Source organism: Echinococcus granulosus (genome assembly GCF_000524195.1).
Source record: "Echinococcus granulosus chromosome Unknown EG_S00045, whole genome shotgun sequence".
NCBI lineage: Eukaryota > Metazoa > Platyhelminthes > Cestoda > Cyclophyllidea > Taeniidae > Echinococcus > Echinococcus granulosus.
Window position 1 is genome coordinate 556,306 of NW_020170425.1, and position 27,126 is coordinate 583,431.

At 43.0% G+C, this 27,126-nt stretch overlaps 1 protein-coding gene across 1 annotated transcript; it reads right to left on the reverse strand. All coding sequences in view use genetic code 11, as the record gives it.

Moving 5' to 3' along the window:
• Positions 1-1,851: 1,851 nt before the first annotated feature.
• EGR_05774 (Pericentrin) lies at positions 1,852-26,169 on the reverse strand (the record flags this gene model as incomplete). The annotated part of the gene is made up of 36 exons (XM_024495023.1): positions 1,852-2,050; positions 2,154-2,390; positions 2,546-2,814; positions 3,044-3,130; positions 3,546-4,160; positions 4,579-4,744; positions 5,028-5,122; positions 5,373-5,490; positions 6,435-6,606; positions 6,680-6,779; positions 7,016-7,312; positions 7,406-7,594; positions 7,738-8,046; positions 9,014-9,226; positions 10,102-10,200; positions 11,462-11,785; positions 11,942-12,061; positions 12,134-12,550; positions 13,029-13,328; positions 14,109-14,415; positions 15,110-15,207; positions 15,515-15,732; positions 16,628-16,800; positions 17,711-17,833; positions 17,907-17,947; positions 18,671-18,729; positions 19,059-19,152; positions 19,326-19,418; positions 19,947-20,216; positions 21,075-21,296; positions 21,722-21,773; positions 23,331-23,637; positions 24,112-24,355; positions 25,125-25,411; positions 25,577-25,762; positions 25,968-26,169. 36 exons carry the CDS (start codon positions 26,167-26,169, stop codon positions 1,852-1,854), a joined length of 7,302 nt encoding a protein of 2,433 aa, XP_024350616.1.
• Between the last annotated feature and the right edge of the window lie 957 nt (positions 26,170-27,126).

Genomic DNA, 27,126 nt, shown 5'->3' on the forward strand with positions numbered 1-27,126 from the left:
ATGCAGGGAAACAGATTGATCGCAAAAATTATAAAATAGAATTCTCATTCAATGTAATATGGTTGAATTAAAGAACGTTAATCAATTTGCTTTACATTCTAGATTTAACGACATAGTGTTGAGGTAAACACGATTTTTGCCCTGGCTGCTGCGATAGCATCCTGACTACCGATTGTCAACAGTCAGTTAATCCATTCAGTTTATGATTTGTTGTGCAGATAAAAGTGCAAAAATAGTAATTTGGATGGACACTAGGATAGCTAGGGCATGTACAACCACTTAACCTCGATTTACGCTTCCCCGTTTAGTCAAGTACATCCCTCTGCAAAAGCTAAGTTCAAGATTCCTACTTACTGAAACCAGTAGCATTCTATTTAACAGTCTTATCCAAATCTTGGTGTTTAAAAATGGGGTTCACGTATCAATGCGTCTGCAGAATGCTTGCATACGAATGAACCGTGAATGTATACATTCACCACTACTGCTTTGAATTTGCAACCCGTTTGCAATCCACCAGCCTCGGTTTGTCTTCATTGTTCGTGATATTTCCATTTGTCTTCATTGCATCCTTGCACTTTATTGCACGATTTGTGGATTTTCAGTACAAAAATAGGCTTACAAAGCTTTCAGCTGGCCTGATTTCTTTCAAACCATTCGCTCAGACCAAGGCATTGCTGCCTTGCTGAAAGTAAAAGTGATCTCAATGTGATACCTTCAAACCAGTACAAATATTTACAAAATTTAGGGATCCGCTGTTTAGAAATAATAATGTACCTAATTGCTGAAAACAAGCGAATGTCGTTTCGTGATAATGCGACTTGAAAGTGATCCGAAACTCAGAATCTCTAAACAGTTAAAGGCTCCTACGGGTACTCGATTGTGCCAACCTCAGAGAATTATGCAGACGTTGAGACAAGTAGCAGGACTTCAGTCAAAATATGAATTAAACGACGAGCAAGCAGTAGGCAGAATTTTCCAGTGTGCCCTTCTCCCACTTCCGCCTCATTCGCCATCAATGTTTGAGTTAAATGTAGGCAGAAAACGTCGAGTCAAATTTTTGCAAGCAAATCGATCCCGAAACAAAGCACTGTGAGGCACTGAGCTAAGCATCTTCAATACCGTCTGATGAAAGAAAGACTATCCTGAAGCATCAATTTCTGCATTAAAATGATGACCCGAGTAACTCACCATGAGCTCAGGTATAACGGCGCGATCAGCAGCAGGTGCCTTTGATTGCCACGCGCAACTCCCTTCAGAGTGAACGTACTCTTCACACACCGGTGACGCACCCTACTGCTCGTTAAACCAAACACCTTCAATCACACTAGCTTTGTTAGAAACATAAGAGAAACGCAGATCACTTTAAGAAGACTTAGTAATCAAGTAGCTTTTATGTTGTATGATCGGCAAACACCGAAAGTTGCTAACTGCACCATCTACACTTTCTGTTTGCAAAATCCACAAGGTTTAAATCAAACGCAGTTTTACACCAATTTTTACACAGTGATTATTTCGTCCATTTCTAGACGGCTAGGGTGGCGCTTAGCTCACATCACCTGATTTAGCATCAGACACGGCAAAATACAACTTCACCGAAAAAAAACCAGAAACTCCCCAACTTAAAAGGGAAGAATAATATGTTGGACACTAAAACAACGTGGCCGTTTCGTGAATCGCAATAGTAAATGCATATTTATCATACAGTGTTTTGAGCAGTACGGAAAGTAAGGCTAACGGGATGAAAACCAAGGGTTCCGGGTAAAAATGACAGTGAATCACTATATACATAAAGACAGTGGCTGACAGAAGGAAAGAGGACTGAAAGTGGGGAAAAGAATCACAAGAAATATTTTAACCCCTGAAGGGGCCACAGCGGAAACGGCCATCAGAAGGGGTTCCAGGAGGGGTTGATGGGGGGACACGGTGGTGCTGATGGAAAGAGCTGGACGCATCCACTTGCTCCCTCTGAGGGTAGGAAGGACGTGAGGGTTGTGCAGTAGATGGGGTTGGGTAGTTTCGACGGTTCAGAGCCAATGCCGACTCCAACTGCCTTTAAAGGGATTAATATAACCCTTGTTAACATTTACACCAGTGTCAAGCATCAGGTAAATCAGAGTAAAACTTGAACAGCCACTTTAATTAAGAGCACCCACTCTGACTGGGGGGAGAGGGAAGACCTATTTGAGGGCCGAGAAGAGAGCGAGGCAGTAGAGTGTCTCTGGTGAGGGAGAATGTCGTCGTTGGGGTTTGAAACCGCCACGAGGGTGGAGGAGGTGGTGTCAACATTAGTGAAACTGGAGTTCGACGTCCGACTGTTTATGGAGTGGGGAAAAAGCGGTGCGTGGTTGCGAATGCCCGTCCGCTGCCACTTCAGACGCAGCTGTTTCACTCTGTATGGATAGTGGAAAGTATTAAAACGCGCATAGATAAAAACGAATTCAGCAATGCCCTTTGAGCCATGTTATCAGATGGTGTAAACCATCGGTAAAGTTAGACTTGTCTGAAAGCAGTTCAACAGGATGCATCATCTACGTAGGTGGTTTACCTGAGGATGATCATGATGCAGCGAGCAGCAGCGCGGAAGCGAACTAGCGCCGGAGGAGAGTCAAGGGGCCAGTGCTGCGAGGGAAGGGGATTGCCCTCCATGTCCTGTCGACTGGAGGTACCCATCAGCAGACCCTGGCCAAGGCTTGCTGTTACCCGCTGCACCGAGTGCTGGAAGTCACCCAGTAACAGCAAGAGGTACTGCTTCTGATAAACCAGCGCCCGTCGGTACGACTCCATGCGCAGGTAGCGCGCCGACATATGGCGGAACTGCAAACGGAAAGGCAACAATTTAAATAATCTAGGCACATTACCGTCTCAAGAAAATATTGGATAGAAAAAAAAGGGGAAAAGTAAAGCAAAACCCAAAACCAATTTGTATTACCAGTTCGCCGTCACTAACATCACCGCATGGTAACACTAGAGGCTGTGAGAAGCGAATAGATTGATAGATAAACTGACTTGAAGAGACTGAAAAGTGAAGACAAGGCTGGCTGACCTTCTCAAGGGAGACTGAGCGCGAATCTCCTGAGGCCTGGTGATTAGCGAGGAGAGAGCACTGCGTTGATTTACTCTCGGAAGGCAACTAGAGTGCAAAAATGCCAATTGCAACACGTGACCACCTTTATCGTTTGTGGTGTAACTTGTGCAAATAAATTTTCGCATCCGACACCTTTTTTTCACACACCATCGTGCCTATAATTTATGGATTAGTAAATCACACGTCTTTTGTTCAAATCAGAGTTGGAAGTTAGCCTTTTGATAAATTTCAACTAGAAATTTCAGTTGCGAAACTGCTCTCAATGTCAGGGAACAGTCAGAGAGAAATACAAATCTCTACCTCCTTAATGTTAGTTATATTCGGGATTGTACATTACTTTAATCAGATGAGCAAGTGCTTTTACAAAAATACTGTAGTACGGTGAACGCCGAAAACTTCGCTGCGGCAAAATTAGTCATAATAACATGACTTTGTTAATTAATCAGCTGGGGAAACTCACATGACATATTAAAACATTATCCGTTGAACCTGCAATTTTAGCCAACCCTGAGTCCAAATGAGCGACTCCGTTAAGGATGAGCTGTTTCGCCTGCGCGAGAAGAGCGTTGGCAGCAGCAGTAGAGACGGAAGAAAAAGTTTGAAAATTGACAACGGGACCACCAATTAAGCTGCGCACATGGGACTCAATCTCAGCAAGACAAGCACAGATCTCCGCGACACCAGACTGTTCCAAGAAGTCGGCCTTCTTACCGCCGAGGATGGCATGACGCAACAACTCGGCGGGGTTGTTGAGGCTGTCCGAGGACGAGGAGGAGGCGGCAGGAGAAGGCGTGGATTGGTCGCCTGTGGCTAAGGAGGCGAGGTGCATTAGCCGCATACAGGCGAGGTGGAGGCGTCGCAGACCAGCCGGTGCGTCGGCGAAGCCCGAGTCGGTGAGTTGCTTCGGCAGTGGACGGTTGACCACCTCGCCGCTGAAGGGGCTCTCGTCATCTCCGCTGGTGCTGCCACTGCCACCACTGCTACCACCGAGATGACCGTTCTCTTTACCAAGACATATTGGCAGCAACGCCAATTCCGCCTCGGCTAGCGAGACTCGCAAATCCTCATTACAAGCCTGTGGACAAATGTTGGAATGGTGTTGTGTAATCGCACCAACCAGACAAACGAATCCCTGTAGAGTGGACTGATATTGGCACTGATAATTAGGTGGGCAAGCAAAAGCCCAAATATTCTTTTTTCCAGCATTAATGCGATATAAATGAGACTTTCAACCATTAGAAATAAGACAGGTCTAAAAAAATCATGAACGGAAAATCACTAAACACAAATGTCGTAATTTGAAATTAAACCAGATTTATAGTTGTGCCAGAAGTCAACAGGGAGGCGCAAAACACGTATTTTAAATGACAATATCTTCCAATGGATACAAACTAAAACGTTTCTGTCTATCTGCATTTCAACACAATGAATGCGTCTATTTATTAAGGTTTCATAAATAGCAATAGAAAAGTGTATAAATTAAATCGTCGTACGTGCAATTCACGAGACATTTTCTCTGCCCGAATAGCTTGAAGCCGAACTGATGCAAGCTGATTAGAGACAGTGACTGTAGATAATTCATTCTTCTTTAAACTGGAAGCTTGTAGTGTGGGGATGCCACCGTTGACATGTGACTTTGGACCCAGGCGAACATACGATCTATTGTTGAGAAGGAATAACATCATTCATGAAATATTTGTAGGTATTTGTGCCTCTGTGTCAGTGTATTAGCAAATTGTTTTCGTCTTTATGTAAAGCATTTTTCTCGAAAAACGATTACGTGAGATTGCGAGGGGGCAAGCACCAAATATTGGGGACTTTTGTGGCTCCATAGTACATGGTCGAAGTGGCCAAACTTGTCGTCACGCCGGAAATATATTATGCATGCACACAATCTGCATACTTAAACGCATGGCGATAGGGCTCAGACTTGCCGACTTACGATTTTAAAGCCTTGATCTCTTGTTCCAATTGAGCGATTCGGGTTTCTGCTAAGTGACTTCGATTTTGTTCCAATCGCACCTTTGCAGAGGAGTTCTGAGCACCAAAAACGAAGCAGATACGTTACTTGTGAAGCGAAAAACGCCCCAGAGACTGTTAAAAACGCAATACATATACCACGTCGATTATTTACAGAGGAATAGCTAAAACTTTGTTTCCAACTTTATTAAGAAAATTAAACCTCAAGCTCACAAGGTCAGCATATGCATAATGAAGAGCTACGAGTGAAAAAAGATAATAAACGAACACCTACCCTGGTATCATAGAAGTTAACGAAGTGCCTTACCTGCAGATCGCTTTCGAGAGATGCCACTTGCTCACGAGTTTGAATCAAAGCACTTTGAGAGGCTCGGAGTGTAGACTCCAATTCTGCGACATGCTGACGCTCTTCGCTAATCTGACGTCTAAAATAGCAATACGTCAAACCGAAAACTCGTACCAACACACTTTCGGTTAAAACTTTATGAATATGCAGACAAAGGAAGAACGCATACTTGAATAAAAGACTGTCAAAAGTATGGAATAAAGGCTAATAATACGGGCTCTCGTAAATTGTTAAAGATCTGAATGCCTTCTCAGGGGATAAGATTATATGAAAAATGAAGGCAAACCGTAATACTTATCGATATCTAGATGAGAGTTCTACGGCATTTTTACACAAAAATTAGGTCGTTTGGAAAAGTGGAAAAACGGAAAATTATAATTGAACTACGAGAACCTGAAAAAAAACATGAAGAGTACAATCCCACGAGAAGGAACAAGAATAAACGTGGCACCAAATACTTCATAATGCACTTGCATACCCGATTTGTTGCACTTTTTAATTTGTACTGACTGCTTACTAAATTAATGCATAAGAGCAAACGCCACAAATACGTCATCACAAATATCGTCAAAGGTACTTACATGAATTATGTGACGAGCATAAAAAACCCATTTAAAGATGTCTAGTGGAATGCGATGCTATCTGCACATAATTTTAACATATTCTAATTCAGTAACCTTCTCGAGTGATGCTTTCCACAACCATCAACAATGAAATAAAATAATACATTAGTCACATCAATGGGGAATTACGCAGTATCACCAGAAAAAATAATGTAGATCTTTCCTGAGAATAATCGCGGTTTGCCGCTAGATAAGAACCAAATTACGCATTCTTTTTCGATTGAAGGCGTTGATCTCACTGATTTCAAAGTTACGATTCAGTCATATCAATCACACAGACAATCCAGATTTACTAATAACCATTCCGTTTGGAAGTGTGCCTAAACTAGTCCATATTTCAGCTTGCATATGATTCAGTGGTTTTGATTGAGCATGCAGGGTTAATGAAAAGCGAATGTACCTAAACAGCATAAAGTGGTTCTCATTTTCGGCTTTTACGTCAGTGAGTTCCTTCCTGAGCCCAGAAACCGTCGCTTCAAGAATTCTCCGCTCCGCAGACAGCTCGTTCACAACGGTCGATTTCTCGGTCAACGAGGCATCTCGAGCTGCCAATTGGTTGGTCAGGCTAGCCACTAGAAGGGGGAATAAATAACTTCTATCAAGTACTTTGTAAATGAGATCATCAATAAAAGGGTGAAAACCGACCTTCACCGAGGAGTGATTCCTGGCACATTTTCAAAGAGTCTAAATTGGTGAGAAGGTTCGTTCGATCAGACACTAGTGCCGAGGAAAGCACATTCCAGTGCTGAAAAAGTTAAAAATTGCCTTTAGACACGAGGCAGGCACAGGAAAAACCTTTAAGTAGCAACATTCTCGTGAGAAAGTGATGGAAACTCCCTTCCCCCCCCCCCAAAAAAAAAAATGCATAAAAACGCACATTAAAAAGCGAACTACACATACAATCCGACAAGCACTTTAGTAGATTAGCACTTTAATTAGTCGACATATAGGTACGATGGCTTGGGTGTAAAGAGGGAGTACCTCTTCCTCTGCGGCAGCATAGTCAGTCAGTGTCTTCAACACGTCATTAATGTCGGCCTGCGAAGCAGTCTTTGGTCTACTAGGTCTTGGGCGAGCCAAAACTCCACCAAGAGCAGCGTTCGAGGCTCGATCGATCGTGGTTGAGGTGATAAGCAACAAATTTGCCTTACGATCCGCTAGGAGAGCCAAAAGTAGACTGGAATATAACTGACTCGATAAGTCTCGGCTCGTCGGTACAGGAACCGTTGATTCATCTGTCACGACAGGCTCCGCTTGGCTACCTTGACGTAACGGATCCTGTTGGGGTGAGATTCGTCAAAAAAAAATAAATTAATGGAAACATTGTAAGCTGAGGGGTTGGTAACAAATGTGGTTTCAGAAAACACAAACCTTAACGATATTCTCAACGACTGATTTGAGCGTTCGGTTGGCCTCAATGAGCCTACTGATAAGTTGTGATTTGTAGTCGTTTGGATCAGCTAATTCGACCTCGTGTGTAGGTGTTGCTTGTGAATGAGCTGCCGTGAGGGATAAGCTCAAAAGGCGGCAACTCTCTTGCTGTAGGTGATCCACGAAAGCCTAGCAATACCATATAACAACGGTGCATGACAGAGGTGCGGTGTAGGGAATCATATTATGCTACACAAAAGTGCTACGAATATTAAGGGTGTATCATTCGTCAATCACCGAAGAAACATTTTACGAGCGAAGAAACCGCTAACCAAGGCTTCGTCTGCAGTAGGTGGTGCAACCGAGTTGACAGCAGCAGTTTGTGCGGGGGCGATGGAGTCGCCGTCGAAGGGGAGGTCCTCCTCACTGACACAATCGGTGTCGGCACAGGACTGGGTCTTGGGAGTGGGCGATGACCGCTCGAGGTCTACCTGAATGCCCGATTCGACAGTCCAATGAGGCGGATCAGTCTGAGAGGCTGTCTCCTCCCGGGTGACCTCGCCTTGTCTCCCCGAGGGCGTGATGCAACGTAGGCCTGCCAGCTCCTTCTCTAACTCATCCACGCGATTGGAAAGGGCCTCCTGACGAAGCAGAGAAACACTTCTAACTAACTCGGCAGACAAACATGGGAATACATACGCGATGTTGATAAGCCACTTTACGTTAATTGCTATAAACGTGAGTAGTGGTAACTGCAACCTCACCATGAAAACCAACATACTTGCAGTGATTTGATAAAAGCATCGGGGCACGGTCGCGTGACATCATGTGTTCTGAAACCCTGTTGACTGCAAGGCATGAGTGTGGGTCGCAATTAAGAGACGCACACTCACACAAATGGTAATGAAACACCTAACACAATAAGCTAAGACTTAATCATCGCGTATACGGTGACGATAGTGCCCAGAACGTGAATGCGCTTTAAGCTTATTCCAGGTGTTCGATTTCCTTTATTCAAAAAGTTCTTTACTGTATGAAAAATTTTGGCTAGTTTTGGGTTGTAAAGTACAACAGTAGTTGGACGCTTTGAAACAAAGGTAATAGTTCCACAAGCACGCATGGCAAGTGAGAGTGAACGCATCAGACTTGCAAAGCGCAAAGCCGGTTGGAGCAACCTGCAGAGCGATTTCTTGTAGATACCCAGGAAGCCGGAGTTATGCAAATCCTAGCATTTGGTCAAATTTGACGAGTATGAACGAAGCATTTAAAACTGGGTAATCTTAAATGCTGGTAAATTAGAAAATCCCAAATTACGATAGGCAGTGGACTTTTGTTTAGGAAGTTAGGCAACGGCTGTCAAACAAAGATCGGCATTTTGAATTCAAGGAGGCGTTAAAATAAGTACGAGAGCAGTAAAAACGAAAAAATCCTTTCTAAAGATTAAAACAAAAAGTGGTTCACCGGGGCGAAATTAAGCTCACATCAGAAGTCCCATTTCTGCACAGAAAAGTGCAGTTTAGTAGTATTTGATGAAACTTGACTACAAGATGAAATTATCAGTAAATCGAGTAGGAATAGTGAGAACTTGAAAAAGAATGAAAAATGGACCTTTTCCTCGTTGAGCATGTAAAGGTCTTCATCGCGCTCCTCCACAGTATCGCATTTATCGTTCATCCTCTTTTGAAGCTTCCGGACGGAGGTGTCAAATTCGCCCTGCAGGAGTATTGGCACCTCAAGGAGCTCCTTCTGCAGACGTTCCACCTCTGACTGTCTCTCCTCCAGCATGGACTGCACCAACTCAAAGTCTCTATGCAAGTCGTCCTGCGAAGGAAATAAGTACGACGTAGGCCAAAAACGTGTAGTAGTAATGGACGGAATAAAGTGCATTAGCCATCTATGGGGTCTGCAAGAAACCGTTATATTTACCGTTTTCAGTTCTGTACCTTGGTTATCCAGCAAGTGTTGTGAAGCACATGTAAGGTAAAATGTTTGATAGTACATCTGGTACAATTTGTGGGCTAGTATTTTCGGGTTTATGAAGACTGCCCAAATATATTGCGATTTGGAACTACCTCCCATGATAAACTAAGCCCAAGGCGTTGAGCACCCAAACTAGCACCTACTTTTTGTCTAGTTTACAAACAAAAGCAATTGATCCCAATTTGCTTGCTAGCTTGTAAGTAAAGAAATGTGATGAGGCGGCATACCGGAACTTCAGTTAGACAATGACAGTCATGTTATATGACCGAATGACCCTTGTAAGAGCATTAACTGGCTAGAGAATGGCCACGCTCAAAATGTTTACGACACCGCAATCTAGCGTAATGAAGTAAATGCTTCCTTCATTTATTTATTCAGTAAGATCAATAGCACTAACAGAGACTAGTAATGGGCGTTTGGAAAGTTAGATAATGCAGTGACAGAACAATTAAATTTCCTCAAGCTAAAGAAACATGAAATAACAACGCCGAAGTACAGGTCATGAGAATGTGCTTTCAAAGGTATACTTAGCGACTGCATTAAATAGGAGGCCCTTTTAAGACCAAAACTAATTAAAACAAACCAAGTGGGACCATGTGCATTAAGGGATCTCAAAGAAGATAAACGAAAGTCGAATAGATGGTACAGGTAACATCTTCAAAGTGTGTCGCTTGGTGCGAATTGAAGAAAAACCACATCGGTGAATCGATACTTACTTGGTAATTAATGAGACCATTTATTTCCGCCTTGAGAGCCTGAATTTCAGCTCTGGCCTCTTCCAAATCTGCCGCGAGATGGTCACTCTCACTAGAGGACTGGAATACAAAAGGCAATCAAGTTTCGTAAAACCGGAAAAAATACCACAATTGCTCTGATTAGCCAACGCCACACGTTTCAAGTACCTTCACAATGATTTACAAATTGAAAAGTTTGTCCGGCGAAACAAAGGGATGCCAATTAAGATAATATGGATGAAAAACGCAGTAAAGGTTGTTGTTCATTCCAGACATCATGAGGCAAGGCGCGGTGCTCTTTTACACGATTCAGTGCGAGAAAACTTTACAAAAATACTATTTGAGCGAACACACACATGTGCGCATCTGGTGTATCTTGACAAATACGGAAATGTATTTAGAAGTTCACATACAACGTCGGTATTAAGCAGAGACAATATGATACATTACGTTCCCAAAGTATGGATTTTTAGTTAAACTGAATTAAAACGAAAATTAGCGTTTAGTGTTGCCAATAGAATGGTCCTAAAAAATACGGCAGGAACAAGACGAGGCATAGACATAAATATGGATAAAATTAACGAGGCCAATGCAGTGACAAAACCGACCCACACAAACCAGCCTGCGCGACTGAACCTATCAAATCGACCGGGTGATGCCTCCTTAGTTCACCACCAATAACCATGCGTAAAAAACCAAGTCCTCTTTGTGGGCAATATTTCCGTGCTTTAAGTGGTAGACCTATGAGTTACGTGAAAAATTATGCGGCTTATGTGAAACCACTACATGGGAGCAGACTTGAATGGTTTCTTAAAATAGTGTTGATTAAATTTTTTATCTTTCTTACAAGCTGGGACATTTAAATACAACCCTACACTGCCGAATTTATTCACAACGCAACAAGCAGTGACGAGAAGGCGCTTTCTATAAATTGAAGGCTAATTGCGCTTCGTGAATTAAAATGGGTGAGAAATTAGCTTTCCTTCAAGTTTGTCTTCGGACAAACTAATTGTAAAATTATTGTAAATTTCGTAAACAGGAATTATGACCATGCACCACAGATACACCCCTTCCAACTTCATCATTAATGCACAAAGTCCTATCCAATCTGCACAAAAGTAGTGAGCCCACACAATCATAGGCAGTGACTAAAGACATAAAAGTGATTTGTTTGGAAAAACTCCAAGGCATCCAAACAGCAAAATGATATTGATCTATTATAAAATGTGTGACTTTAGGATAACCGATTTCATAAATGCAGATAATTGAACAATACCCACCTCCTAATGGAGAACTGTTGTCTCTACCAAAATGCTTCGGAAGTATTTTTTCCAGAACTTACAACTTGTTCCGGTGGTTGGCAGAGCTCTTCCTCATCAGCTATTTGCGCATCAATATCAGCAGTCTGAGAAGAGGCACCGCTAGGCGGAGAAGAGACGATCTCGGCGTTGGAGGAGCTCGAGAAGGTGGCAGAGCGGTCGACCACGGGCGGTGGTGAGAGGGTGGAATCGCGCGAGCCACGCGGCGACATCTGCGGGGTCTGGGCGGAAGTAGTGACGTAGTTAGTAGCCATTCCATGGCGTGACCAACAAGCTCCAGGGCCAGGGGACACGTTGGGCGAGGTCTGGACACGAGCACTTGCATACGAGTAGATGTTGCAGGGGGACTAAAGAAAAAAGCGCGTAATGTGTAAGAAAAGCTGGTGGACAAGGAGCACACTTGCTACATTACAAATGCAGATAAGGGAAAGTGGAGGAATGAAGACGTTAACAAAGCTTTGCTGCAAAATTCTAAGCAGTTGTGATAAGGAACAGGTCCTTACTTGAGGCTGCTGTTTTTCAGATATAGGCGAATGTGGAGTAGAGTTCAGTCGGTTCCGCAGGATTGCCAATTCTGAGTTTTTCTCAGCCAAGGCAGCTTGAGCCAGGGTAAGGGCCTCACGCTTAAAGAAGAAGTCGCAAGGTCACGAATCTGAATCATGAAGTAGTTTAGGAAATGAACAAAGTACTCTCACCAATTCCTCCATCTCCGCGACGTGACGCATTTCCACATCCAGGCCGACATTATTTGCTATTTTCGGCGAAGCTGCCACGCAGTGCCGAGAGGAGCGGCTTCGACGTTTCTGAACGGCGTTCAGATTGGTTCGCTTTTTTGTGGTTGTCGTCACAGTCGTGGTCACGACGCCCATGGCAGCCGCCGTGGTCGTTGTCGTTTGCACATCATCCACCTCGTCCTCCGTAGAGATAAGATCACCATCATCATCGCCGTCAAATTCCGTGGAGGTGTTAGAGCGACCGGAGATGGAGGTTTGAACGGAGACAGAGGCATCGACGAATTCGATGGGAGACCCTCCCACACAAGTGGTGGTAAGTTTCACCGGTGGTCGAGTCTGTTGGCGCAGAGCTGCATCGTCTGCGCTGTAAGGACGACTCTGGGGAAGGAATGAGACCTTAATGCCGTTGAAGTCCAGCAAGACCATAATCACATGCAACCTATTACTACGAAAAGATAGGGGAAGTATTATCAGAAGAAAAACGATGTTGTGCCATATACAAACAAAAAAGTGCTACCATCAACAGGTTTTCAACCACCAAATGGAGAAATCAAACTTTTACAATCTATCCGTTTCGGCTAGTGCGGGTTTCCAAATAGACGTATAGAAGCTTTCAAAGAGCTGACTGTGAACACCAAATACTAACAGTGTAGTCGCTATTCAACTTTGGCAATTTAGAATTAATCAAGAACCACTAAATATTGTTCTCGATGAAGACATTTCCTAAAAGTGGTGGCGCCATTCGGAAAGCTGCACGAAAAAACAATTTATATAATTCTCAAAAAACCAAGGTGAACATTTAGAACCGCAGCCTAAAAGTGCGTGAAAACACCGATAGCTCACGCGATATACATACCCCACATAAATTCAACTCTGATTGAACGATCTCCGACCGCAAATTGGCAATCTTGTGCAATTCAATCTCAAGAGCATCTAATCGGCAGACTGCCATGAGTTGCTTGAAGTATTCACACTCGCTAGGCGAGTGGTAATCGCTATCTTCACTCCAGCTTGACTCAAATGTGTCGAAGTGGACGCAGTGGGGTGGAGAGGAGGGAGTGCGTCCGGATGGATCTGTTACAACTGGCCTGTCAAGGCAGCTTGACAGGCAAGGGGTAGAGATAGCAGTAGCAGCAGAGGTGGTAACAGAGCTAGGCTTCATGCACAAGAAAATGAAGCAGTGTGGTGCCTAGGCATACACGCATGCACTGCAAACCACTCAGCCCTAATGAGCTGCTGCTAAGGAACCAATCAATTGTTTAAAACGGATCCACGTGCGTGTGCGTAGGAGAACTGAGAAACCTGCCCTCATTTCTAACGTCTTAGGAGAAGGCTACTAGAGCAGAAGGCGTGATTAAGAAGAGTTCAACAGCAGTAATGCCAAATTCGCCAATCTGAATGAAAGCACTTGCATTGCCCCTCATCCCCATTCTAAAAAAGGCTCTCTTTATAAACCAATGCGTTGACGTTATTCACCAAGGATATTTCAAAGTTGCAATTAAGATCACTTTCGGAAACGCAAATTCGGCAGACCTTTAAAAAATAGCGCAGAGGCAAAGGAGAGGCGAAATCGCTAAAGCAAGAGGCGTACTACGCAATTAACTAGCTAACACATTCTCGTAAACTGCAGCAGAACTCTGTAGTGTGGTCATTTTACGACATTCTGCGAGCTTGCCACGAAGAAATTGCAGAAACGACAGCTAACTGGTTTAATTATAATCCGTGAGGTAATTAATTTGAACTAGTTCATCAAAGTGTGGTTTCAACATCACAAATTAAGCAACCCCGTCACCCCCAATCAGAAACTACTAGCTGTGGCCAAATTCAATGTATCAAAAATCTCCAAGCAGGATAAGACACGGGGCCGATAAAGCGAAGAGAGGAAGAAAAATGAAAGCGCCGGTTCAAAACCGAATAAACGATGCGTGCAACTTACCCAATCATATTGGTGCAAAGTGGGCAGACCGGAAGGGTGATCCAATATGCTTTGGGGTGTGGGGGCGAGCTCGAAGGTAGGCGAATCGTCAACATCGCTGTGATCGGAGGAGTCCGGTATAGAGAGGAGGGAGGGGATGGGGGGGCAGGGACGCTGGTGTGTAGTGGGCGTGGAAGTGGCCATTGTCTGTGCTCCGCCCTGTCGCACCTTCGCCTTTCCCGGACTGACGGCGGGGGTGTGAGTCAGTGACGATGACGCCGACGAGGACTCTCGCGACTGCCGCCTCTCCAATGCTGCCAACTTGGCCCTGGGAAAAGAGAAGCCATTACTTCGTGAGTGCAGCAGAAAGGGAGTGATTGAAGTCATGATCACTGAATTGGTGGGTGGTAAGACGAGGAATTTTGTGAACGTTTTTTCGAAAAATAAAAAGACTATGGTAAATAAACTATGAATTTCCATTTGCCCTGCCGAAAAAGTCTACTAGATAGCATTTGGGAGGCCCTAGATCGTTATTTGGGAGTTGCATACACTGATTTGCAGCTGGCACGAAATTATGCGAATATGCATTTAATGGAGTAGGCACTCCAGATGTGGTTTGATTGACTGACAGGAATTCAGCACAGTCTGCCACATAGAATACAGAGATGTGGCACATTCGTATGTTTAATGAAACAATTACCATAGATGGCGAAATGGCTGAAAGCAAGTTTGTAACATCTGTTATTCGATTTATTTGAATAGTAACACACCAACAGGATAACGCTTCAAGAAATAAAAACACCCAGTGAAGGGTTTGCCTCACACAAGCAAAGCGCTCAGGTGTGCTTATCACATCGATTACCACAAAAAAAGCTGCCATTGTGGGTGAAGTCTAGAGCCTGTACCTGCAAATATCGGCTATTTCGAACTATGGGGTGAGGGGTTATAAGAGTATCTTTGAAACCTTCGCCGGGAGTTTGCAAGGGAAGCGTGGTAATTGTACAAATTTGCACCTAACTAACCGGAGAGCAGCTATTTCAACCCGAAGAGCGGACACCTCTGTCTGAAATTCTTCGCGTTCCTGCTCCCGTTCTTGAAGTTGTTCATTAAGAAAACGCTCCTGAAAGTTGAAACAAAGGGCTTGCGTGCTTATTTAGTCATCGTATTCCTATATCGTAAATGCCATAATCAGGACGTGATATGGACCAAAGCCGAGGCTGGTAATATGCGCCCTTTCGAGACTGTTCGAAAGTGACATAAGCGCACAGTTTTTGTGACCCAGAAGGGAAGAAAGTATGAGGAGCATCATTTAGCAGCAACATAAAAAAAGCATAGGATGGCCAATGTCACTAGTAAAGTGGGTTGATTGTGATGTAGGAACAGTGCTGGTTACATGGATACAAAGGAGTGAAATGGCGATGGCTCACAGTGGCGTTGAGTTTTTGCACAACGGCATTGCGCTCGTTTTCAAGGTTGCTGGCACGCACCTCGGAGGCAGAGAGTCGAGCAGAGAGGTCGGCTTGCACTTGCTCCAACTCAGCTACGGAGGTGGCGTGAGTGCTACCACAGTCCGCTAAGCGCTGGTTTAACTCCCGCTGCAGCTGCTCGCGCTCTGCTTCCAACACCTCGCTCATACGCATTGCCGCTACAGGGCAAGACAGTCACAAGCACATCATGTCTTTTATGCCATGCACTACTGCTGCATGTGCTAGGCTACATAATTTACCTGGACTCTTCGCACATTTATTGCATTCTGCTGCTGTAGCACTTTACAGAAACAGCTGGGACAAAATTCAAAGATATTATGGCATTCCACTAAATAATGTTATTCATCGACCCTTTCGAGTTTTCTCTGATTGGTCAGTCTTGTGACATCGTTATTTTGGTAGAAAATTGACCACATCTTCTTGGTAGGTTCTCACAGGCTTGACACACTACTTCGTACTATAACCACTGAAGGATTGCAATGAGCATCCTGGAGCTAACGTGGCTCAGCTATTCCAGCACAATGTGACAGTCATTTTTTTAAAAAAAGCTAATGTGGACAATTTAGAAACTAAGACAGGATGCTTGTCGTATGCCTTAATCAAGGAGAATTTCGACACACGCTTCAAACAAGTTTGGCCTGCACACTCTCTACTTTTTTTCCATAATGAAACAATAAACTTCACGATTTCACACTTCTGTGATTTATCATGGCGGCAATAAACATGTATTTTCGTGCTTTAATGAAGTCCGTACTGCATACTAAGGGCGTTTGAAATAAAAAATGACCACTTTGCGAATGTTTAAACTACTATCACTTTTAAAGGACGATACGTGAGAATAACTCCGTTTATACGATTGCTAAATGAAGAAGTTGAGGTTTTTCCCATGTGTGTGAAGTGAACTGAAATATTTCGAACAATTAATTAGCACAACCGAATCGGATAAGCAGAAATGGTGCAACGATCGAGTAAAAGGAATCCGAGAACAGAAAAACGGAATTGGAAGTGAGAGAATAAAGGCGTCTAAGCAAGGAAAATGGGGAAGAAACCTACCAATACGTGAATCGCTTGGCAGCCTCTCTTCCAAGAGTCGCTCGGCCTCCTCGAGTTTTTCCCTCAACTTGATAATCTCCACCTCATAGGTAGGCTGAGAATCTTCAACCAAAATCAACAACGTAAGCAAAATCAGACACAGAACAGCAGACTGCAATGGTTTCTTGGTGTAGCTATATATACAAAGTTTAAAATCAATAATGGATTGGGAATGACACAGGCCATAGCGCCTACCATGTACCTCCCCGAATAAACAAAGTGCATTCAAAACAAGAAAAAATCCCTGTCTGGGGAATGCGGTTTGCATGCATAAGACAAGCAGGTAGCTTCACAACACGAAAAAGGGTACTACCACGGCGATCATGTAAACCTCCAACGTATCAGTGCAAGTTGCAAATAAATTTAATTGAAATTTGCTCAATTCTAGCAAGCTTTCTAGATAGAAAACGTCGAGCAACTTCGAGCAGACCTTTTCCCAAAGCCGTTACTTTTCAATTAATAAATAATCGGGGTAGCAGTACCCTCTAGAGGGATAACACGAGCAACATTCCCATCGAATGTCACGCACTCCTAGACGGACTCCAAAGTAATGGCACGCCTATTGACATACAGTAATGAAATTCAGTTCACTAGTAACCTACTAGAACCTAGTTTTCCACTAGAGGTGCCCAAATTGTTAATTAGAATTCCTCCGACGAGGAATTCTAAAATCTTTCTTACAGGAGGGTTTCAGACAATGCATTAAGCGCAAAGAGGTGCAGTGCAACTCGGATGTTTACAAAGATTTAATAGATCAGCAGTGACGATTACCTAGTTTCTCTTTTACTTCAACAAACGCCGTAGAAATTCGGTCCACTTCTGTACTGAGTTTTTGTAAGATAGCTGGAATGGAAAGGTGAAAAGCATTCCACTAGGATGTCGATGAAGTCCCATTCAAAGGGAAACAAACACTTGATACTTACGTGTGAGATCGGTTGAACTTTCATTATGACTAGACTTGATAGCTAAAATTTGAAGAAATCCCAACATGACGCGTTATGTAGTGCTTAAGTTTACCTACTAAAGTAAATAAGTAGAAAATACGTGCCGGAACCGGGTTGGGAAGCTGCACCGCAGAGGGCACCAGAAAGACGTTCCTGTAAACCGATGCAAATGTAAGCAGTGGTGGCCAGAGAGTCTGACAAATGACGGTTTTGCTCCTGGAGTCTAGCGTGAAAAAAAGGATATAGGGACCCTCGCATACACAACCCGAACGAGCGGGTAAAAAGGGACAACTTACGCTTCGGTGGCCAGATGGCACTCGGAAGAAGCATCCAACATCTGAATCAAATAATTGTCCAAACAGCTTGTTAATTTGGCATACAAACTAAATCTGTCCGTGCAAAATGGCTAAGCAAACACGTCAAATGATTGCCTAAAAGGTATGGTAAATCAACTACAAGGTAGGGCAGTCATTATTTCCTAAGTTGCAATTTATACCACTGATACTGATTTGATGTGATATGCCTGTTTCAAACAAAAATGCAAGGGTAAATCTGGATATGTCAACAGGAATCCCATAATCTTAAAATAATGTCACTGACAAAAGTGAAATACTTCAACCATTACTGCCGTTTCTGAAAAAAGTTGCCTCGTCCCGAGAAGCAAACAAGTATTGAGATCACATATCTTTCGCAGGTCAATAAAATCCCGCCGTTTTGCCATTCACAGACATTACTAAGATTGCCAAGCACCTTCTAGAAGTAACACAACCAAGCAAATGAAATTTCGGATACACATGACACTCATATGAGAATGGCACCCTGATCTCAGAGACTACTTTGTTAAAATGGTAAGTAGTTTCCGCTAGGTATTCGCATTCCCATGCCAGCTGTCAAACCTCAGGCAGCATCCTGAACTGGTTAATATGACCTTAAAAAAGTGCACGCATACGACCAAACTACCGCTAGATGTGAATGAAATTGATCCAGGTATACTTAACACGACCAAAAGTAGCAAATACGCTTTTAGGAAAATTTAAAATTATAAGTGAAACAAAAGTACCTTTTTACCGAGATCAAGAATGGGAGAGCACATAAGCTCGTTGTACCCTGGAGCAGGACCTAAAACGGCATCAATTTTTCTATATCCATTCAGATGATTTAGCAATGCCAAAATGAATTTCGTATAACCGAAACGAAATGCATAAGTTGCATTATTACGCAGATTGTTGCGTGGACAGTGTCGAAATCTAAATAAAAGTTTACCTGACTAAAAGGACAACGGTTGAATGGTTTAGGCAGCAGTGAGTTTAATTAAGCCCGGAATGGTTTGCAATTGCAAACCAGCCAGACGTTAAAAGACACCTCAAGAACTCACATTAGTCCAGAAAAGATACCGATAATCTTATTTGCTTTGATGCACCCAGTCCATTTGAAAATCCGAGACCTACCTTGCCTCGCAGTAGACTCGGAGAAATCGACATTCAGTTCTTGCAGGGTAGATGCCGGCGAAAGCATATTTTCGCCAATTGCAGAGGGGTTTGTCTAAAAAGGCATTCACTTGATATTTAATGATTTGCAAGAACATCGGTACTAAATTCAGTGTCGCAAACGGCACGAATAGAACAGACTTGAGAACAGAAAATTCCCCAATCTTATCCATTTGCCGAAGATCAAGCTATTATTAGCACAGCGTTTCGCTGATAAAATTTGCGTACCTCCGGAAGGGTAACGAGGCCGGAGTGCGTATTTACGGAGTCCACTGAACAGTTAAAACAGTAGAAGGGCATCTCCGTCTGCTGACCCACTGACTGAAATAAAGGTTAAAACGAGCGATCAGTGGAATATCCGTATCACCAAACTAAAAAGAAACAACTTTTGAACAAAACTGCGCAACGAGTGATGATAAACTTTATCATCATAATGTCGGCAAACAATGCAAAAGCACCGTCGCTGCTGTTTACCTAGCTTTGAGACTGCGATGGAGAAACGAACAATAAAGCATGTGGAATACATTCTGTGTTACTTATGTCATATTTCTTCGTAGGAAAAGGCAACAATAACTTCAAATGGACAATACAGGGATGTAAACCCCTGAAGGAACTTAAAACGACATGAAGCATTACCGACTGTGCAGGGGCATTCCTACCAAGAACCTGAATGAATGGACGTTTTGTCAGTATAATTCATGCAACGTCGGACCATGGAACAGAAAATGCAACAGAGCAACCAACGGCAAACAAGCATGAAAATGGAATAAGTTATGGGAGGTAGGAACGCGGTCAACTTTGAAGGCCCTGGGCAATAAAAACACGGCGAACGCGCACAGCAGGGCTCACAGTAGTGCGATCATCGCCTATTCGCGGTGCTAACGACTCGGAGATCGAGGAATCGGAGGGAGAGGTGACATAGTCAGTCAGCGATTCGCCCAACTCGCGGCCACTTTCATTCACTTTCCCTTCCTCCTCTTCGACTCGAAAGCTAATAGTTGTGGCATGTTCAGGCATGGATATAGTTGCCTGAGCCGAGATTATGCGACAACTCGACCGATGAGGAGTGGGAATGCGCACCACCTTCGTTTCGCTGCCCGAAACATCCACCACCAGGCACTACGCCAATATTAACCGAGTAGCACTTGTAAATAATGCAAATACATACAATAAAAGACCTAGCATTTTGGTGTAGACATTGAGCAAACTGTTTGCTTCCTAATGGCAGCATTAAAGAACAGAAACATGACCCTCACTTGAACATGTGACGGGGGCCATTGCTTTACGATCCGCTTCAACAGAACGCACCTACTCCTTACAAATCAAATGATTACTGGAAGTTTCCAGAAACCACAAATGTTTAATATAGTCGTACTACCTAACACCGCAGCCGCTTCACTGAACATGGTAGACTATCAGACGAAAGCATTTATTAATAGGTGTTGGGTAATACAGACAGAATGGCAATCACTCTACTAGTACATGAAGGGGTTCCGCATGAGACATTAGTAGATGCAATGGCTTCTCACAAGCAAAGTTAAGGACAATAAAAACGCAGAAAAAATAGAAATTCAACACGAGAATGAGGTTCTGAAGCCGCACCAAATTATTGTCACTGCAATCCAAATGGTTAAGCATCGAAATTGCAACTTTGACGACTGTCAGTGTTAGTGAAACTCTCCTTTAATCACAAAGCAGCTAAGCAGCAGTGGATAGGAACGCCCCATGAAGGTTTGGTGTCTTATCAACTTTGCAGATGAGTCACATCGATCTTATCAGTCTTCGATAAAACTAGAAACAGGTAATGCATGCGATTAGTTAAGCATGTGGTAATTCACCCAGGCTCCATCAGATGCTGTCTCATAATCTCTTCCACCCACGAAAATCATAGGCGTTGAATTAACCAAAAATACCACTTGAATAAACTATTAATCTCGACTTTACGGAATTTATGATAAAACATCCAAAGAGACTTACCATAGACGCGCGGGGCGTGCGTGAACCCTCCTCTTTGAGTTCGTCGGGGTCGCGAACCTTCTCGGAGTCCATTTGAACACACGAAGCGTTAGTCTGATCGAGGGAGATAGACCAGTCAGTAAAGTGCTTGTTCTCCGACAGAGGAATGGGGTTGGGAACGCCGCCACCGACAACCCGCGCTGGTGACGCGAAGCTCGCTTCCCTAACTGAGGACTGACAGATCTAAAAATGAAAAGTTCCACTTTACATACTGATATAGCCTTGGTAATTCAAAGTTCGTATCATTTGACGTCCTTATTGTTTGCAATGATAGGAAATAGCTTCAACCTAGTTTTACATGACGAGATTTTGGTTGTCACGACGGCACTACCCTGTGTATATGTTCCAGTAAAAAGCGAAAGCCGAATCAGGTAATAGGGCTTTTGACAAAAGCACGTGACCTATGCAGAGGAAAAAGCACCAACTGGAGCCAGATACAATAACTAGGTAATAAACATACGTAGACGTGGAAGTCCCCTGAAGGTAACACAAAGACAAGGTTCTAGTAAATGATTAAGCTACCATTTTCGCTCAATTTATGCAGGCATTAAACAAAGTAGTATCTAGGGTCATGAAGCAAAGTGGCACTAGATTGTGTCAAAAAATACCTGATCACGAAGATCACATAGCTGCGTTGTCAGGCCCAAATCATTCGCTTGCCTACAAAAGAAATGCTTTACAGTGAGTTACAATTTCGGAAGGCCTAAATTTATTTGAAGTATTGAAAAGCAACTGAACCCAACTGACAGCCCACGATTATCCGGCACCTGCCCTCAGTAAAACCAACTACTTTGCAATGACAACGTACAATGTACGAGCTATTTTGGTCAAGATAAACCATCCCATTGCATAGTGATTGCACAAGAGTAGGAATCTATGGAACAACCTGCCAACAAAAAATTGGATGGGCTTAATAATTAAATGATTGAAATGCGACTTTTTATCCGCTATCGCCAAGATCTAAATCGGATTTTCGGTATGGGTCGATTCGTTGTGGAAGACAGGAGAGAAAATGCAGTAGCACCTTATAAAGAAAAGAAACAATACCCCCAATCACAGGTAAGAGAACCAGAATGGTGAAGAAAGAGACCTACGAAAAGGGGGGCCACTTAAGGAAACTTCCACTTACGAAAAGATTACGAAGGGGTTGATAAAGAGGATTACTTTCCATCTAAAAAGATCCCTAAACGACTAAACACAATTAAATTTGCTTATGTGCGGATTACAAGCGCAGGGCTACTAGTGATATACAACGTGACTGCCTGGAAGAAAAACAAATGATTCCCAAAGTTGTAGGAAACACCACCGAATCGCCTACTTTCCTACCATCATTCACTTTGCCTAAAACGAGTATCTTCCTTGTGACTGCATAATCGTATGAGTGCGTGAACACGAACGCAGATGTAGGCCATGTGAATTCGGTCTTTTTCTCTCACATGCAAACAAAAAAACACCATTTTCGAGTAGTCTGCAGCTAGAGTAGTGGTGAGGTGAGGTCAACGGCGCACATGGAGCTTCAAGGAAGCATCAGAAATGACGAAGAGATGCCAGAACATCGACGCTACAAAATCTTACCAAAATAGAGGTCAGTCTATGCATAATAAATTAGCAGCTAATTAGACGAGGGACAAAAGATAAGGCTGTTTGCGATTCGCTGATGGGGTGAAGGGAATAATGCTATTAAAGAGAATTCTTGTGTACTTGGAGCAATTGCATGGGGGCAATGTGTGCAGGATTTCGCATACGCAAATGGGCATAGTTTTGGCTCTTATGACAGAAGAATATAGAAAGCAACAAAATACTTTTCAACGGTTTAATTGTGCTAAAAGCTGCATTCGCATAAAAAGTCAACTGATAAACTGTACATTTTACAAGGGGAACCTATTCCTAACAGAAAACCTCGTAATGGATGTGGGAATTTAGTAAGATTTTAAGATGGGATATGCAGTGACGATGCACGTTTTGTCACAACCAAACTCAAACTTTCTAATTACACAATTCTAGCAATTCAGTTAGAATTAATGCCACAAAATGGAAGTTAAAACGGTATACGATTTACTAATGGCTGAACATTAAGGCACAAACCATGAAAATGGAAAACCGTTGGCCGACGACAAACAATGCGCCTGAGAATGGAACCTGTATCTTGAAAGGGTTCGTTGCGATGTGGAAGACCCAACCCGGTTAAGTAAAGATTAGTAAACCTGGGCGACTCACGTGGATGTAATGGAGGCCTGAGGGGGAGGGGGTTTAGCACGGACCTTCTCCAGCTCGCAGCGCAATTCTAGCACCTCATCGTAGAGCTGGAGGTAGGCCGCTCTGTCCACGACGTCACTCCCCTCGCTCTCCGCGAGAACACGGGAGTATCGCGTCTCAGAGCTCCCGGCAGACGGACATTCTGGCGCGACAACAGCCAGCTGAGGTGGAGAGGTATCCGTCTGACGCGGCGTCGTCAAGGACGAGGGTAATGACTTTCTGGGAGTACTGCTTAGGGATGCACTCACGCCTTCGACGAATGGTCCGCCTGTCCCCATAGGGGAATCACCGGATCCTGTAAACACTACTTTGTAATCACAATGGATGCGCATAGAATAAAGTACGTTCAATTTTCACAAACTTTTGGCATTAGGAAGTACCCAACTCTCTGTTACAACCTAAGTTTCTGGTTTCGAGAAATCGTAAGAGCATCAAAAGCGTTGAATTGTAATAATGACTTACCTTATAGATCGCGAAATAAAGCAGACAGTTTTTTCACTACATTTGCACTAATATTAAGTACTTTATGCCCAAAAAATTGCCTTAGAGTATTTACTACTAAACATTAATTACCAAAGATCATGTCAATAAAAAATTACAAAATATATGACGCGCATAAGCAATAAAACATTAACTTGTAACTTATGGACAGCATATGCAACCAAAATAATATGGAGTTGTGTAATTACTACATCGTTATAGTATCATTCGTGAGGACCAAAAATATGAGTTAACCACCTACCAGATGGTTTGATGGGACTTGCGTCGAAGGACGGGAGTTTTGAGACGACATCGTTTAAAGGAGGACAAACTTCAGGTAGCAGAGTGGGCGAACTGGACGACTGAGGTTCCAACTCTGTCAACTTTTGTAGTGCTGAATCGACCCCCCCCTCTACCTCATTTTCGTCGCTCGAGTCCTCGTCCAAGGAGTCAAAGCCTTCCCACGCGGTGAGAGTGCTATACTCCTTGAAACGCATTGAGCTAGTCTGGGGGACAAAAATCAGAGGTAAATCGTGTATGCGTATGCCAAATGAAATACAGTAAATCTGACTTACTAAGGTGATCACAAGCATAATGAAACTAAATAAAGGCGAACCATGCATACAGTACAGTCCACTAATATAAAACGTAAAAAACCCACTAATTGCGATTACAAATCGCAGATTTGAAGACACTTGATGACATTTTGTTTATATTATCCTTTGAATTTTTGCTCGTGTTAAGGGAGAAATACTCTTATTGACGGCAGGTACACCGCAAGTCATTCGCACCCAGTTGATCTTGATACGGATAACTAAGCTGGTAACTTTGAAGTGATGTCCATATATAAGGTAAAAATGCAACGATTGAGTGACTTGAGGTAAGGAATGCGCAAGCACACGAAGCCAGGCATAGTTTTGGCTCTAGTAACTTGTGAAATATTAGCAAGAATCGATTTTTGTCCATAGGATTTTCGACGGCTTGGAAGCAATTAGTGGCAATTAAACGAATGATGGAAGTCGTTGTATAGCGATGAACAGATCTATAATGAAATAGCAACGTTAAGGACTGGGCGTTGACCAAGCAGTCACCCAGCTTGGGTGCGCCCACACCCGACTACCGTAATGCAACACTGAAAACCATCACTTAAAATGACTGAGCAGCACTTTTCAGTGACCTCATTCGTCCAAACGTCTCCAAGATCTAACCAACATGCATCAACAAAAGCATAAATTAGAAAAACAATCTAACAAAGTGGAAACAGTAACAACCTACACGAACTTTATCCATTGACGACCTATATGGAAATGCAACCGAGGCCATAGCATTGGGCACAGGTTCAGAAGATCGTTTTCGGACTGCTGAATTTGATCCACCCGTCGACTGAGTGACTACAGTAGAACCAGCAATCGGAACAGTGGATCGGCGTCTCGTTAAGTCTATAAAGGCCTTTTCCGCTTTTCTTGCACGGTCGTTAGCTTCACCAAGTCTTTCGTTAAAGTCCTTTTTTACTTCCTCCATTATCGCATTATAGGCATTGTTTTCCATTTGCAACCTCTCATCTAAAATGAAAATGACTGCAGGAAGAACATAGCCCACCCCGTACAACCAATTAATATATCCGGCAAATTAAAAAGGTGTCATTACTGGTGCATCGTACTTACATTTTAAACAATGTTAATAAAGCATAAACAAAAAACTTCGAAATTAAAATAACATAGAAGTACTTTGGTCCCTGAGAGATTCGAGCTCTCTCCGTAATCGGTTCTGCTCGTGAAGGGCTTCACTTAATCGTATCTGAATTTCAAAATCCTTCGGGTAATCTTCAATTTCCTCGCGCATAGACTGTAGAGCTTCAACTTCAGTGGCTAGCAAGGCACGCCACTCAAGAATCGCAAATAGGTGTTCGTGCACTAAAATACGAGGCAAGATTCTTATAAGTTGGGAAGTACGCGACGCAAGCAGAAAAAAATAGCTAGTGGTTCCAAAAAAGTACGCAAAAACAAAAAGTTACACAGATGCAGAAATTATTTCACCAGCAGAAGCCACATCTTTTGGAAGAACGAAGATGCTAAGGTCATTAAAATCATCCGAAACAAGCTTTCTTCGACGACATACGTGGACTATCGTCCAAATTGATTCCATCCAAAATCTCTGAATTCTCGTAACATTTCCGAAATTTTTGGAAGTGTTCAGCGGAGCCAATCGCGTTGGACAATTTTCTGTAGTAGTCACGGCTTCTTTCCTCCAAGTAATTTATGACCTTTACAAAGCACTCATCTCTGCCGGAGTTCAATTCTTCTCGGAGGTAATCTACCATTGCGCGACTATCATGAGAAAAACAGCTTGTCCACTAAACTTTAACTTTAAAGCTCGTTTAGCGCGGGTCCCTCAAAGGTGTTAAAAACAATACATGTTTACCCAGACAACAATTGAAAATCCAAAAAAAGTCAAAATTCGAATTTTTGTATAAAAACGTAGTCACGGCACATAGGTGCCTTTGGCCTCCGGTAATAGAGTTGTGGCTCTTAATTTTCTTGTCAACAGGTATCATTTAATTCAGTCTAAAAAGCCGATTGGCAGTCCTGAAAATAGTTTTCTTAGATTAAAATATATTGTTTAATGTGTCATGCTTACAAATTTGTGAATTTTTGAAAAGACTACCAGCAGATGGTAGACACAGCAGAGGAGTATTTCAACATATTCGGCTGATCACTTGCTGGAAATGCAACACAATACGCTTATTTGACGTTATTCCTCCCTAGTCAGCATTTTTACCGTGACTACATAATGTATTAACTTTTCTGTGGGTCCCCGATGCCTTCATATCCTGGTAAATGTTTGAAGTTCTCTGAAATCATGGAAAGTCGAAGGCGCTAAAATTCCTCACATTATTGTAATACGATAGTGGTTTATCCCTCGGCATTAATGAGGCGCCACTTTTGTGCTTTGAATTAGCCCCCTTGTACCTTGCTGGGTGGGCTGGCCTTTTGAACCATGCCAATAGCCCAGACACCTTCTATGCGGTGAATATATGTTCTGCCCGAGTAATTTGTCTTCTTTCGTTTTCAGGGAGTCCCGGAACGCTACAGTATGCACATTTTTAGCACATGCGCTTACACATAATTCAGTGTTTTACATGTGCTCTACTTTGTTGCATGCCACCTCTTCATTTAAGGAAAGAACAATTCCTTTTATTAGCCCATGTGCTACATTAGTATTGTTGTTTCACTCTGGTCACTTAAATCATTTAGTTTTGCTTGATTTTTTAACTAGG